Genomic DNA, 15920 nt, shown 5'->3' with positions numbered 1-15920 from the left:
GCACAGCAATCGACCGTGTGATGGCACCAGAGGGGGGTGGGGGGCGTTTGCCAGTCATTTATTCAACATTTTGAATGGATTTCGACTTACGACCGTTTGGTCAGAACGGAACTCGGCTGTAAGTCGGATGTTACCTGTATTTTTTGGGGGGAGGCTTTTAGGTTCAGGCAGCACAATGGACCGAAGATGACTGCACATCCACTTTATCGTTTTGACTTTGGGGGGGGTTCAAATCTGAGCTTCACATTTGCACATTCGCCGGATTGCCTGTGCGCAGGGTTTCTCCGGATTTCTTCATATTCAGTGATGTCCTCAAAAAGTGGAAATCAATAAACCTGCATGCAGTTTACCTTCATGGCTGTTCAATTCCTTCTGCACGGAAATGAAATAGCCACTCGTGTTTTGCAATATAGGCTTATTCAAAGCTGATATTGCGATTTTTGCAAGCATTGATCTTCAGTTTGACAAATAATTGGTTAATTCCTATTAATTCATATGAATTCACCACCTGGGATATGAATAATGTATGCACAAATAGTCAGTAGTGGACATATAGGGAAGTACAGTGATGGTACAGTGACAGTGGCTTACGAACTCTTCGCTTTACTAACGTTAAATTCGTGAAAATATAATCTTGGAATATGAACTATTTTTCGGGAAACATACGGAGCACCACAATGAGGGATGTGTCGTTCGCAAACGAACCGGTTCTTGGAGCTGGATCTCTGAAGTGAACGAAGAGAGCCGGCTCCTAACACGGAGCGGTGTGTGTGTGTGTGTGTCTCCGTGTGTGTGTCCGTGTAACTCCGTGTTCGTGTATTCGTGTGTGTGTGTGTGTGTGTTTGTGTCTGTCTGCACCCCCCCCCCCCCCCCCCGCTTCCGCTCTTCTCACGGTGGTGCACACAAGAACGGCTGAGGACTCGCGAACATGGGAGTGAAGATCGAAACCATCAAGCAGGGCGATGGTGGGTTGTGCTCTCTTTCCCTTTTCCCTCCATTCCTGAATTGGTTTGTTATTGTTGTCGTGGTCGTTCATTCCAACGGTGTTCTCCCGTGTGTGTGTCTGCAGGGCAAACGTTTCCCAAGAAGGGGCAGCGCGTCGTGGTGCACTATGTTGGTGAGTGGGAATCCGGGCTCCAGCAGCGTTAAACTCCCATTGTTTCGCCTTGAAAAATAATCAGAATTATTCCACCGTTGTTTGCTTTTAACGTTGCGGCTAAATGTCATTTTGTCACGAAATGGGCTGGTTTTTTTCCACTTGGTTTTGCGGCGTTTCCTTTAGCTAGTAGCGAGCGAAGCGCTCAGTCAATGTTGCTTTTTAGCTATGTCCCAAGATATCAACAAATTAAATAATTCGTCTTTAACGTGTATATTTCACGATAGTATCTTTAATTCAGGTTTGAAGTTGTTTTTTATGGTTTTGGTGGGTTTGCGACACCCGTGTTTTTTTTTTTAATATGCCACTGCGGCCCAGTCAAGCTAAACTGCTAACTTTAGCTAATCGGCTAACTAGCTGCAATCCTTCCTCTGCTCAAGCAAATTTGTTTTCGTGTGTGTTGATGCTTTTACCTCAAGGGGGGTCTGTTCGAACCGTGAAACGACGTCATTTTATAATCAACGAGAACAAACTAATGTGAAAGGCGGAACAATAATCACGAGTCTGATGTGTTATCGATATTAAATGGAAATTTAAAGGTGACCAGTTGCAAATGTTTCGATTTGCCGCGGCAAACCGATAACGTAGGAATGTGATAAAATGTGATATCAAAGTGAATTTAAATAGCGCTCAAATGATGTATGGATTATTGTTCTATGGCAAATAAGGAAATAATGGCATTTTCAATTTTCGAAATATGAAGGGATTTTCTGCCTGTGCCTAATTTTTGGGATACACACTTTTCGCCTGACACACTCTGTCTGGGAACCAATTAAGTTTGTAAGCCAAGGTATCACTGTATGACCTCGTCTCCTTGTGGTTCAGGAACACTAGAAGACGGGAAAGTGTTTGACGACTCGAGGGATCGAGGGAAGCCATTCAAGTTCAAGATCGGATACCAGGAAGTCATCCGCGGCTGGGAAGAAGGAGTCGCTCAGGTGAGTTGCGGAGCGCGGCGTTTCTCCAAACGCCATGTTGGACCCCGGGTCGTAATCTCCTACTGGCCTCCGCAGATGAGCGTCGGTCAGCGGGCAAAGCTGACCTGCTCACCCGACTACGCGTACGGCAGCAAGGGTCACCCGGGCATCATCCCCCCCAACGCTACGCTCACCTTTGACGTGGAGCTGCTGCGGCTGGAGTAGGGCTCAGTTGCGCCCTCGTCGCTTTGCTTCGTTCCACTCGATTGTCAGGGTGAGACTTGCGACCATTTCGATTTTCGACTGTTTAGTCGGAACGGAACTGGGTCGTAAGTTGGATGTTACCAGCATTTCCCTCTCGCACAGCAACCGACCGTGTGATGGCACCAGGGGGGGGGGGTGTTTGCCAGTCATTTAGCTATTCAACATTTTGAATGGATTTCGACTTGCGACCATTTCGATTTACCACCGTTTGGTTGGAACGGAACTTGGTCGTAAGTTGGATGTTACCAACATTTCACTCTCGCACAGCAATCGACCGTGTGATGGCACCAGAGGGGGGTGTTTGCCAGTCATTTAGCTATTCAATATTTTGAATGGATTTCGACTTACGACCGTTTGGTCGGAATGGAACTCGGTCGTAAGTTGGATGTTACCAGCATTTAACTCTCGCACAGCAACCGACCGTGTGATGGCACCAGAGGGGGGTGTTTGCCAGTCATTTAGCTATTCAATATTTTGAATGGATTTCGACTTACGACCGTTTGGTCGGCATGGAACTCGGTCGTAAGTTGGATGTTACCAGCATTTCACTCTCGCACAGCAATCGACCGTGTGATGGCACCAGAGGGGGGTGGGGGGTGTTTGCCAGTCATTTATTCAACATTTTGAATGGATTTCGACTTACGACCGTTTGGTCAGAACGGAACTCGGCTGTAAGTCGGATGTTACCTGTATTTTTTTGGGGGGAGGCTTTTAGGTTCAGGCAGCACAATGGACCGAAGATGACTGCACATCCACTTTATCGTTTTGACATTGGGGGGGGTTCAAATCTGAGCTTCACATTTGCACATTCGCCGGATTGCCTGTGCGCAGGGTTTCTCCGGATTTCTTCATATTCAGTGATGTCCTCAAAAAGTGGAAATCAATAAACCTGCATGCAGTTTACCTTCATGGCTGTTCAATTCTTTCTGCACGGAAATGAAATAGCCACTCGTGTTTTGCAATATAGGCTTATTCAAAGCTGATATTGCGATTTTTGCAAGCCTTGATCTTCAGTTTGACAAATAATTGGTTAATTCCTATTAATTCATATGAATTCACCACCTGGAATATGAATAATGTATGCACAAATAGTCAGTAGTGGACATATAGGGAAGTACAGTGATGGTACAGTGACAGTGGCTTACGAACTCTTCGCTTTACTAACGTTAAATTCGTGAAAATATAATCTTGGAATATGAACTATTTTTCGGGAAACATACGGAGCACATACCACAATGAGGGATGTGTCGTTCGCAAACGAACCGGTTCTTGGAGCTGGATCTCTGAAGTGAACGAAGAGAGCCGGCTCCTAACACGGAGCGGTGTGTGTGTGTGTGTGTGTGTGTGTGTGTGTGTGTGTGTGTGTGTGTGTGTGTGTGTGTGTGTGTGTGTGTGTGTGTGTGTGTGTGTGTGTGTGTGTGTGTGTGTGTGTGTGTGTGTGTGTGTCTGCACCCCCCCCCCCTGCTTCCGCTTTTCTCACGGTGGTGCACACAAGAACGGCTGAGGACTCGCGAACATGGGAGTGAAGATCGAAACCATCAAGCAGGGCGATGGTGGGTTGTGCTCTCTTTCCCTTTTCCCTCCATTCCTGAATTGGTTTGTTATTGTTGTCGTGGTCGTTCATTCCAACGGTGCTCTCCCGTGTGTGTGTGTGTGTCTGCAGGGCAAACGTTTCCCAAGAAGGGACAGCGCGTCGTGGTGCACTATGTCGGTGAGTGGGAATCCGGGCTCCAGCAGCGTTAAACTCCCATTGTTTCGCCTTGAAAAATAATCTGAATTATTCCACCTTTGTTTGCTTTTAACGTTGCGGCTAAATGTCATTTTGTCACGAAATGGACTGGTTTGTTTCCACTTGGTTTTGCGGCGTTTCCTTTAGCTAGTAGCGAGCGAAGCGCTCAGTCAATGTTGCTTTTTAGCTATGTCCCAAGATATCAAGAAATTAAATAATTCGTCTTTAAAGTGTATATTTCACGATAGTATCTTTAATCCAGGTTTGGAGTTGTTTTTTTAATGGTTTTGGTGAGTTTGCGACACCCGTGTTTTTTTTTTTAATATGCCACTGCGGCCCAGTCAAGCTAAACTGCTAACTTTAGCTAATCGGCTAACTAGCTGCAATCCTTCCTCTGCTCAAGCAAATTTGTTTTCATGTGTGTTGATGCTTTTACCTCAAGGGGGGTCTGTTCGAACCGTGAAACGACGTCATTTTATAATCAACGAGAACAAACTAATGTGAAAGGCGGAACAATAATCACGAGTCTGATGTGTTATCGATATTAAATGGAAATTCAAAGGTGACCAGTTGCAAATGTTTCGATTTGCCGCGGCAAACCGATAACGTACGAATGTGATAAAATGTTTCTATACATATTTTCTAATACCATATCAAAGTGAATTTAAATAGCGCTCAAATGATGTATAGATTATTGGTCTATGGCAGATAATAAGGAAATAATGGCATTTTTAATTTTCGAAATATGAAGGGATTTTCTGCCCGTGCCTAATTTTTGGGATACACACTTTTCGCCTGACACACTCTGTCTGGGAACCAATTAAGTTCGTAAGCCAAGGTATCACTGTATGACCTCGTCTCCTTGTGGTTCAGGAACACTAGAAGACGGGAAAGTGTTTGACGACTCGAGGGATCGAGGGAAGCCATTCAAGTTCAAGATCGGATACCAGGAAGTCATCCGCGGCTGGGAAGAAGGAGTCGCTCAGGTGAGTTGCGGAGCGCGGCGTTTCTCCAAACGCCATGTTGGACCCCGGGTCGTAACCTCCTACTGGCCTCCGCAGATGAGCGTCGGTCAGCGGGCAAAGCTGACCTGCTCACCCGACTACGCGTACGGCAGCAAGGGTCACCCGGGCATCATCCCCCCCAACGCTACGCTCACCTTTGACGTTGAGCTGCTGCGGCTGGAGTAGGGCTCAGTTGCGCCCTCGTCGCTTTGCTTCGTTCCACTCGATTGCCAGGGTGAGACTTCGGCACCGCTTCATTCCCAATTCGTCACACCTCCAAATTTCCGACCATAAAAGTTCCAGTTAGCATCTAAAATACCCAAAACACACAGTGTGATATTTTTAGTCAAATGCAAAACACCAATAAAAATGACTTGAAGTGTCCCAAAACTACTTCAAATTGAACCCGGAAGTGGCCAGTTTCAGAAGGTCCCGCCCCCTTGGTCGTGACATCACGACAGGACGTCTTTGCCTTGCTCGAGAATCAAAACAATGGCTTCAGATTCGGAGAAGATGCTTTCTTCTTACTCATCCAGTTATGAATATGATTCCAATAGTTCTGAAGAGGAAAGCATACATGTTTGGAATCGTTTAAAGAAGTCCTTCCGTATCAATTCGAGCCGTCGAGCAATGAATTTGTTCAGGTTTTGGTTTTTCTTGCTGGGGTGCCGATAAAGCAATAGATAGATAGCCAGCTAGCTAATGGATATCTAATAGATAGCTAGCTAATAGATAGCCAGCCAACCAGCTAGGTAATAGAGATCTAATAGATAGCTAGCTATCTAGATACCTAATAGATAGCCAGTATGCTAATGTAATGTGTTGTTTTTTTATATTCAATGCAGGTCAAATCCTATCTTGGGAACATGGAGGAAAATCCAGACGACTCCTGCATAGGACCTATTATGTCTGTATCTTCACTTGCCACTCTTGTTTTCAGATACGTACCACTTCATTTTAGTTTTGGACTTTCTACTTACCCGATCTTTTTTTTAGACACGCTGATTTTATTTTATTTTTTACATTTTTGATTTTCACCACTGATATTTTTTTTCGTACAAGTATTGAATCGGGCTCATTTCTTCTTGCTCTGCAGTGTTTCTATAATAGTCTTAATGCGTTTTCTTCAAAAGGAATCGTTTTGACATGGATCTGTTTGTTCGAATGGCCATGGCGCTTTGCTATATGGTATCATTACACAAAGACATCTCATTACTTGGAACTGTTAAATCAAGCACACGTACGGAGCCGCCTCCAGCTATCTACAATTGTCTGTAACACATACAGTGAGACCTCGGTTTATGAACCCCTTGGCTTACGAACTTTTCGGTTTACGAACGTTACATTTATGAAAATTTTACCTTGTCATCCAAACTTTTTTTCGTACACAGAGCTGCCTCAATGAGCCTGTTCTAAAAAGAAAATGGCAGCCGACTGTTTTTGTCCTCTATTCCCCGCCCCCAGTTAAAGCCACGTGATTGGTCAAGAACGCAGCAGTGAGGGCGGGGGGGTTTAAACATTAAAGAGACAGGTAGACGACAGTGAGAGAATTTCAACTTTGCTAGTTCAAAGGCAGAGTGTGGACTGCAAGGTTAAAATATCCCATCAATCAGGCTCCACAACCAACCCGCACAAGCCATCTGTACATTTGATGCAAAAAGCTATCAACCCAGCTAAACAGAACACAATTGATGAGGAACTAGGTAAAATTATAGCAGAGGAAGCACATGCAAGGGATCATTCCTCAAGATGGTGAAAGAAGAAGGCTGCGTTCGTCATCAAGTGTTTAATGCTGAGGAAACCGGCCACTCCTTTCCATCAAGCCATCAACGACCATCACAAAGGTAAATAAAACGACTTTATTATACAGTACAGTTTATTTCTTTATAATACCATAGCACATATACATAAAATCAGGTATATTTTGTGTAGTTTTAAGACGTAGAAAGTAGAAATGTATGTTTTATGGGGACCTGGGAATGGATTATTCTGATTTTAATGGTTTCCTATGGGAAAGTAATTTTTGGGATACACACTTTTTGCCTTACACACTCTGTCTGGGAACCAATTAAGTTCGTAAGCCAATGTATCACTGGATTGAGCGCCCGATGGTTGATAGCGTTCAGACACTCACAGCTGGATGCTTTTTTTTAATTTAATTTAATTTTATTTTTTTTGCCTCGATTGTTTGCTGTAAAAATAAAAATGTGGGGGAAAAATGTACCAGCCCCCAAAATGTTTACTGCAAAAAGTTTGTTGCATGAAACTTTTTCCCCCACCAAGAGGCACTTTGCAGTTTGTGATTGCTGTTTTATTTCAAGGAGTTGTGCGTTACAAGCTGCGGATGTTACATTCTGTTCCTGACTCTTCACAATAAAAGAGTACAGTCAGTCAGTCCAAGCGTCTCATTGCTTCGGGACAGATCACATTTCAAGGAACAATTGTACATTTTAAGGTTTGTCTATCCATGACATTTATATTTTTTGAACCAAGAAAACGATTGTTTTTGTGCAACGTGCAGATTTGTGCAGACTTGTCGAATTGAGCAAGACAGCTACCCCTGAAAACCCCCCGTTTTCAAGAATGGTAATTGTAATTAAAGAAATAAACTGTACTGTAAATAAAGTTGAAACGAGTCCAAATTTCACTGTTTTCTATCCATTTTCTCACTCTCTGTCATCTGCCTATCCTTATTTGCAGCTGTCTGGCCAAAATTGTCATACGTGTTGCTAGCCTGCTAGCGCGTTGCGGTGCCAGGGATATAATAAAAAAAAAAAATAGAATAGAAAAAGTGAAACAAAATTTTATACTGATTTTTAATTGAAAATTAGGGGGTGCGCGTTATACTCGAAGTAGGAGGAAGGGTTGAGAAGCCAAGTCAGATGGGTGTTCCGCTCGCGCTGGCCGATCCGCGTCCTGGCTCGCCGCGTCTCCGCCGTAGAGAGTGGCCAGTTTCAGAAGGTCCCGCCCCCTTGGTCGTGACATCACGACAGGACGTCTTTGCCTTGCTCGAGAATCAAAACAATGGCTTCAGATTCGGAGAAGATGCTTTCTTCTTACTCATCCAGTTATGAATATGATTCCAATAGTTCTGAAGAGGAAAGCATACATGTTTGGAATCGTTTAAAGAAGTCCTTCCGTATCAATTCGAGCCGTCGAGCAATGAAAGGAAGCTGAGAGACAATTTGGAATTATTTCATCAAAATTCGTGGACAAAATTGAATTAACTCATTCACTGACATTCTTAAATGTATCTGGGAATTGAAAATATGACAGAGCGCCATTCTTGAATTTGTTCAGGTTTTGGTTTTTCTTGCTGGGGTGCCGATAAAGCAATAGATAGATAGAAGATTAATAGATATCTAATAGATAGCTTGCTGGATAGATAGCTTATAGATAACTAGCTGGATAGATAGCTAGCTAATAGATAGCCAGCCAACCAGCTAGATAATAGAGATCTAATAGCTAGCTAGGATAGCTAGCTATCTAGATAGCTAATAGATAGCCAGTAAGCTAATGTAATGTGTTGTTTTTTTATATTCAATGCAGGTCAAATCCTATCTTGGGAACATGGAGGAAAATCCAGACGACTCCTGCATAGGACCTATTATGTCTGTATCTTCACTTGCCACTCTTGTTTTCAGATACGTACCACTTCATTTTAGTTTTGGACTTTCTACTTACCCGATCTTTTTTTAGACACGCTGATTTTATTTTTTACATTTTTGATTTTCACCATTGATATTTTTTTTCGTACAAGTATTGAATCGGGCTCATTTCTTCTTGCTCTGCAGTGTTTCTATAATAGTCTTAATGCGTTTTCTTCAAAAGGAATCGTTTTGACATGGATCTGTTTGTTCGAATGGCCATGGCGCTTTGCTATATGGCATCATTACACAAAGACATCTCATTACTTGGAACTGTTAAATCAAGCACACGTACGGAGCCGCCTCCAGCTATCTACAATTGTCTGTAACACATACAGTGAGACCTCGGTTTATGAACCCCTTGGCTTACGAACTTTCGGTTTACGAACGTTACATTTATGAAAATTTCACCTTGTCATCCAAACTTTTTTTCGTACAGAGCTGCCTCAATGAGCCCGTTCTAAAAACAAAATGGCAGCCGACTGTTTTTGTCCTCTATTCCCCGCCCCCAGTTAAAGCCACGTGATTGGTCAAGAACGCAGCAGTGAGGGCGGAGGGGTTTAAACATTAAAGGGACAGGTAGACGACAGTGAGAGAATTTCAACTTTGCTAGTTCAAAGGCAGAGTGTAGACTGCAAGGTTAAAATATCCCATCAATCAGGCTCCACAACCAACCCGCACAAGCCATCTGTACATTTGATGCAAAAAGCTATCAACCCAGCTAAACAGAACACAATTGATGAGGAACTAGGTAAAATTATAGCAGAGGAAGCACATGCAAGGGATCATTCCTCAAGATGGTGAAAGAAGAAGGCTGCGTTCGTCATCAAGTGTTTAATGCTGAGGAAACCGGCCACTCCTTTCCATCAAGCCATCAACGACCATCACAAAGGTAAATAAAACGACTTTATTATACAGTACAGTTTATTTCTTTATAATACCATAGCACATATACATAAAATCAGGTATATTTTGTGTAGTTTTAAGACGTAGAAAGTAGAAATGTATGTTTTATGGGGACCTGGGAATGGATTATTCTGATTTTAATGGTTTCCTATGGGAAAGTAATTTTTGGGATACACACTTTTTGCCTTACACACTCTGTCTGGGAACCAATTAAGTTCGTAAGCCAATGTATCACTGGATTGAGCGCCCGATGGTTGATAGCGTTCAGACACTCACAGCTGGATGCTTTTTTTTAATTTAATTTTATTTTTTTTGCCTCGATTGTTTGCTGTAAAAATAAAAATGTGGGGGAAAAATGTACCAGCCCCCAAAAAGTTTGTTGCATGAAACTTTTTCCCCCACCAAGAGGCACTTTGCAGTTTGTGATTGCTGTTTTATTTCAAGGAGTTGTGCGTTACAAGCTGCGGATGTTACATTCTGTTCCTGACTCTTCACAATAAAAGAGTACAGTCAGTCAGTCCAAGCGTCTCATTGCTTCGGGACAGATCACATTTCAAGGAACAAGTGTACATTTTAAGGTTTGTCTATAAATGACATATTTTTTGAACCAAGAAAACGATTGTTTTTGTGCAACGTGCAGATTTGTGCAGACTTGTCGAATTGAGCAAGACAGCTACCCCTGAAAACCCCCCGTTTTCAAGAATGGTAATTGTAATTAAAGAAATAAACTGTACTGTAAATAAAGTTGAAATGAGTCCAAATTTCACTGTTTTCTATCCATTTTCTCACTCTCTGTCGTCTGCCTATCTATTTTTATTTGCAGCTGTCTGGCCAAAATTGTCATACGTGTTGCTGGCCTGCTAGCGCGTTGCGGTGCCAGGGATATAATAAAAAAAATACAATAGAAAAAGTGAAACAAAATTTTATGCTGATTTTTAATTGAAAATTAGAGGGTGCGCGTTATACTCGAAGTAGGAGGAAGGGTTGAGAAGCCAAGTCAGATGGGTGTTCCGCTCGCGCTGGCCGATCCGCGTCCTGGCTCGCCGCGTCTCCGCCGTAGAGAGTGCAGGGCCACGGCGCAACACCCTCTCAGCAGGGAGCCCATATGATAAACGGGCGCCATGTCCTGAGGCGCCCCCCGACACAACCAAGCCAAGGTCGGAACCACCGGCGCAGCCAAAGCCAACAGATCCACCAGGAAGTACGGGCTCCAGTGGCAACTCGGAGGCGAATCCTCATTTCCTGTTTCTTCTTTGCCACCCGCCTCCAGCTCCAGAACGTCGGCTTCTTCCCTGCGGGGTGCCGTGGGTTGGCACACGCGGGGGATGTCGAGAGGAGATAACGGCGTTGGAAATACGAGGGGCTCCGCGGGGTTCGCGTCCTTTGAGATGACGCTCAGCGCCTCCGTGGCTCTTTCCTCACGGGCAACCCGGGCCACGGTCGGGCTGCAGGCCCGCGAGCGCACCTCCAGCTTTCTCCCGGCGGCATAAATGACACTTTCCTGCGGTTCGTCCTGAGGTAAGTGCAGGAACAAGTGATGATGAGGGAGGTAGCAGCTTCCTGCCAGGGAATGGCAAGAGCGTGAGATGGACACTCCGGCGACCGCTCGGGCACAGCTCGGCATCCCCTCGGCACGATCCTGCCGCGCCGCGGTTTCCGGGTGTAGGTGGCGCGGCGCTCGGCTTGACTCGCCCTGCGAGGCCTCGCCGCGGGTCAACGTGCCAGCTGGAGAGCAGCCGCAGGATCGAGACCTCCCGCCGGGCCTCGGTTCCTGGGACCTGGTGTATGGCTCGTGATCTTGTTTCCAAACACCCAGGTTGGACCGTACAGAGTCCACCACTTCTTGGAGGTGTTGAATTTCCTTGCGGGCCTCTTTGAGGGCCAACTGGGCCTCCACGCGGTGGCATTCTTCATCGATCCAGTCTTCCTGCATCCTGTACAGCTGAGTCCGCAGCTCATCTATTTCGTAGTCTCTGTGGTGAAACCCAAGAAAATGATCGGGACTTTTGGTCGGTTGTCAAAGTCAGCTTTAGTGTCAAATATACTAATCGGCACTGTCCTCTCAGACCCAGCGTGCAAGGCACTTAGAATGACTTTGACTTATTTCACCGATAGACACCTTAAGGCAAAAATTAGTGCATTCAAAAGATAGGCTGCCAAATGAAAAACAAAGAAATGTAGTTGATACAGTACATTGTAAAAATGAACATTGTAAAGAGCAATACATTGGGGAGACTAAACAAATTCTCCAAAAAAATACTTTATCAACATCGCAGTATGCTCAGACAGACAGACAGACAGACAGACAGACAGACAGACAGACAGACAGACAGACAGACAGACAGACAGACAGACAGACAGACATACATACATACATACACACACACACACACACACACACACACACACACACACACACACACACACACACACACACACACACACACACACACACACACACACACACACACACACACACACACACACATACATACATACATACATACATACATACATACATACATACATACATACATACATACATACATACATACATACATACATACATACATAGACTCACCTGTGTTGTAATCTCTCCATGTTGTCCCGCAGTCTGGCTCGCAGGTGACGTATGCTCACCTCTTTCTGCTGCAGGGGAGTGAGGTACTGCTCCGTGGCGGGAGGCCTGATCCCATGGTTGTCACTACATATCGTATGCTTTGCTTGACGCCTGAGGGGGAAAACGCACAGGTGGCCACGAGGCACTGTTACATTATGTATTGGGGATATCGTTGCCGTTTGTTGACTTTTTTTTGTTTGTGCAGAGAAGAACTTCATTGTGCAAACGATTATCAAAACAAAGGAATCTTGAACAGCCTTACGACCAACTCAACTTACGACCATGACCTTCAGACCCAATTTTTTTGTAATTAAATTCTACACCTAGCACTACAACGCGCTAGCAGGCCGGCAACGCGTAGGACAATTTTTTCCACTCGCACTCTCTATTCAACATTTTGAATGGATTTCGACTTTCGACCATTTCGACTTACGACCGTTTGGTCGGAACGAAAGTCGGTCGTAAGTCGGCTGGTACCTGTACATGTAACTGGTGTGATAATGATGGTATCATGAGATGGATTAAAACCCCTGTGGCAACCCGAAAGTCAAATGCATGGCCCGCCACCATGACTCCTCATTTTTGTGTCAAACGATGAGAGTCTTTGTACCTTGGCGTGGTGGGATACATCCGCGGTGTGAGGCTTCCCTCAGTCACCTTGACCTTCAGCGGGTAGTTGCTGGTGCTGGACATGTCAGTGTGGGAGCATCGTCCGCCGCTGCCACTCGTTCCTGCTGAGCGCCTTGACGAAAAAAAAAAAAAAACACTGAGTTGATGTGTCCTTCCCGTTACTTGTCAAAGCAAATGAGGCGTGACCGTACCTGCGCTGACCTAACGCGGACTTCCTGCTTGGGGTGAGAGTTAAGGACATGCTGCACCTCGCGAGGGGAGTTCTTCCAGATAGACTCTGCAAACATTTAAATGGAGTTTGCAACACATGAAGATACAGTATGTTTTGAATCTTTGAGCTTCCTAATGCACTGATTGTCGATTATTATTGATTTGGACAGCCTTTTGATGTTTTATTTTGCAAAGTGGGTCCCCGAAACTGGCCAATATGCATCACATAAATTATCTTTTAAGTAACACATTTATTTGTTCACATCAATTTAGCTTTGTTTGGTCTTTTGTCTTTACTTTATTCTTATATCCTTTTTCCTCGCTTCACTTCTTTTTATTTATCTAGCTATCCAGCTATCTAGCTGGCTACCTAGCCAGCTATCTATTAGCTATTGGCTGGCTATCTAGCTGGCTATCGATTAGCTGTCTGGCTAGCTATTAGCTATATGGTGCATCTGGCTATCTATCTAGTTAGCTATTGCCTATCTATTAGCTAGCTTTCTATCTATTTAAGTTACTTCCGGGTTGAGTGAATGCTGGCGCATGTGGCTGCCGCTGCTCCCCCACAGAAAAACGTATGTTGTGACTGTAAAGTGACCTTGAGAGTTTTGAAAGGTGCTTAGAAATGAAATGTATTACTATTGTATTACTATAAATGTATTATTATTATTATTATTATTATTATTATTATTATTAAATCCATGGTAGCATTTCAATCACTCTTTCTGTCATGACATTTATTTTCCACATGATGGTGCAGTGGAAAAAAATGAGGCATCGTGGTGCATTGGCCAACCATTTAGATGGAAAGCCTCATTGCTTTATGCCTCATTTTGCCATAACGGTGGATTTGTGTTCAGTTACCGGTAATTTCGCGGGTTATTTTGTGACTAAATTTATAAGACACCATTTGTACTGCGATATGATGTTTTTTTTTTCATGTGAAATGGACGTGACCGAAAAGAAGTTGGGAATCGCTTACTTAGACCGTACACACACACACACACACACACACACACACACACACACACACACACACACACACACACACACACACACACACACACACACACACACACACACACACACACACACACGTACACACGCACGACTCAATTCATCTCACTTCGCCTCTCGAGTCTGAGCAGCAGCAGCAACCAACAGGTGGTCACAGCATCGTGAGAAATACAAACGTAGGCGTGTTACGTAAGCGTACGCGTGATCGTGGATCCGGATTCGAGCAACGCAACGAAACCGGCGATTAGGATGAACATCCGGCAATAGAATTGCGATGAACTCGTTAGTAGTCAGGCTTTTTGCCTCTTGTCACTTTGGGTCTAAGTCCCCCAGCGGTGTCCTACAAAACGGGTTGCGGCGACTTGCCATGAGAGCGTCTCACCTTGTCAGAAGCCGACCCGAGCGTGCTGCTCACGGGGACAACGACGACGAAACCGAGGCTGGTGCTCGTTCGTCGCCGGCAGAAGACGCAGCAGTCGATGCGGATCCGAGCGCATTCTGCTGCTGTGAAGGACCCCACATCTCGTGCGCCCACTGCGACGTCGATGCCTCTTAAAGAGACATACCTGCCAACTTCTGAAACCAGAAAAGCCGAGTAATACAGCCGGGGTCCAGGTTACTGCGCATGCGCAGTAAACTGCATTTCTGCTTCTTAGCGTTTTTTTATCATTTCAAATAATGTTTACACTTTTATACAGGAATTGTAATCATTTATACGAGCAGCTATAAAGTAAGGTTGTTTGGTATGAAACTCAAACTTGCGTCATTTTCACCTTTTCTTGAGCGAAGTCTAACTGCTTGTAATGCTTGAGAGTATCCCTCACGAAACGACTGTCCTTTCCTTATACTTTTCACACTTTTTGCTGATTTTTTTCTCCGGCAGATGCCATTACACGACAATGATAAAAATGACGCTAAGCCTTGAGTCGCGATTCCAGGAAAGACCCGTACAACGCGCATGCGCATTTACTTTATTCTTATATCCTTTTTCCTCGCTTCACTTCTTTTTATTTATCTAGCTATCCAGCTATCTAGCTGGCTACCTAGCCAGCTATCTATTAGCTATTGGCTGGCTATCTAGCTGGCTATCGATTAGCTGTCTGGCTAGCTATTAGCTATATGGTGCATCTGGCTATCTATCTAGTTAGCTATTGCTTATCTATTAGCTATCTATTTAAGTTACTTCTTCTATCTATTTAAGTTACTTCCGGGTTGAGTGAATGCTGGCGCATGTGGCTGCCGCTGCTCGCCCACAGAAAAACGTATGTTGAACGTATGTTGTGACTGTAAAGTGACCTTGAGAGTTTTGAAAGGTGCTTAGAAATGAAATGTATTACTATTGTATTACTATAAATGTATTATTATTATTATTATTATTATTATTATTAAATCCATGGTAGCATTTCAATCATTCTTTCTGTCATGACATTTATTTTCCACATGATGGTGCAGTGGAAAAAAAATGAGGCATCGTGGTGCATTGGCCAACCATTTAGATGGAAAGCCTCATTGCTTTATGATGCCTCATTTTGCCATAACGGTGGATTTGTGTTCAGTTACCGGTAATTTCGCGGGTTATTTTGTGACTAAATTTATAAGACACCATTTGTACTGCGATATTCATACTTTTCGTGACATTTTAGTTCGGTGGAGTGATGTTAGATGATTTTTTTTCATGTGAAATGCACGTGACCTAAAAGAAGTTGGGAATCGCTTACTTAGACCGTACACACACACACACACACACACACACACACACACACACACACACACACACACACACACACACACACACACACACACACACACACACACATACA

At 44.1% G+C, this 15920-nt stretch overlaps 3 protein-coding genes across 3 annotated transcripts; 2 read left to right on the top strand and 1 right to left on the bottom strand.

The window, feature by feature from the left end:
- Positions 1-856: 856 nt before the first annotated feature.
- LOC148902717 (peptidyl-prolyl cis-trans isomerase FKBP1A-like) lies at positions 857-6906 on the top strand. The gene is made up of 5 exons (XM_088989701.1): positions 857-965; positions 1070-1117; positions 1982-2094; positions 2170-2347; positions 5916-6906. The coding sequence occupies exons 1-4, from the start codon at positions 929-931 to the stop codon at positions 2296-2298; spliced, it is 327 nt and encodes a 108-aa protein (XP_088845827.1). The 5' UTR covers positions 857-928; the 3' UTR covers positions 2299-2347; positions 5916-6906.
- LOC148902716 (peptidyl-prolyl cis-trans isomerase FKBP1A-like) lies at positions 3775-6906 on the top strand. Its single transcript, XM_088989690.1, has 5 exons — positions 3775-3890; positions 4001-4048; positions 4940-5052; positions 5128-5305; positions 5916-6906. Exons 1-4 carry the CDS (start codon positions 3854-3856, stop codon positions 5254-5256), a joined length of 327 nt encoding a protein of 108 aa, XP_088845816.1. The 5' UTR covers positions 3775-3853; the 3' UTR covers positions 5257-5305; positions 5916-6906.
- A 3644-nt stretch (positions 6907-10550) lies between these two features.
- Positions 10551-14724, bottom strand: snpha (syntaphilin a). The gene is made up of 5 exons (XM_088989666.1): positions 14483-14724; positions 13065-13150; positions 12854-12985; positions 12205-12354; positions 10551-11596 (listed from the first exon to the last, which is right to left on the bottom strand). Exons 2-5 carry the CDS (start codon positions 13112-13114, stop codon positions 10621-10623), a joined length of 1308 nt encoding a protein of 435 aa, XP_088845792.1. The 5' UTR covers positions 13115-13150; positions 14483-14724; the 3' UTR covers positions 10551-10620.
- Between the last annotated feature and the right edge of the window lie 1196 nt (positions 14725-15920).

Source organism: Hippocampus bargibanti, linkage group LG01 (genome assembly GCF_051943395.1).
Source record: "Hippocampus bargibanti isolate YZ-2025 linkage group LG01, ASM5194339v1, whole genome shotgun sequence".
Classification (NCBI taxonomy): domain Eukaryota; kingdom Metazoa; phylum Chordata; class Actinopteri; order Syngnathiformes; family Syngnathidae; genus Hippocampus; species Hippocampus bargibanti.
The sequence above is the reverse complement of the archived record's forward strand: the minus strand, read 5'-3'. Positions and strand labels throughout refer to the sequence as shown.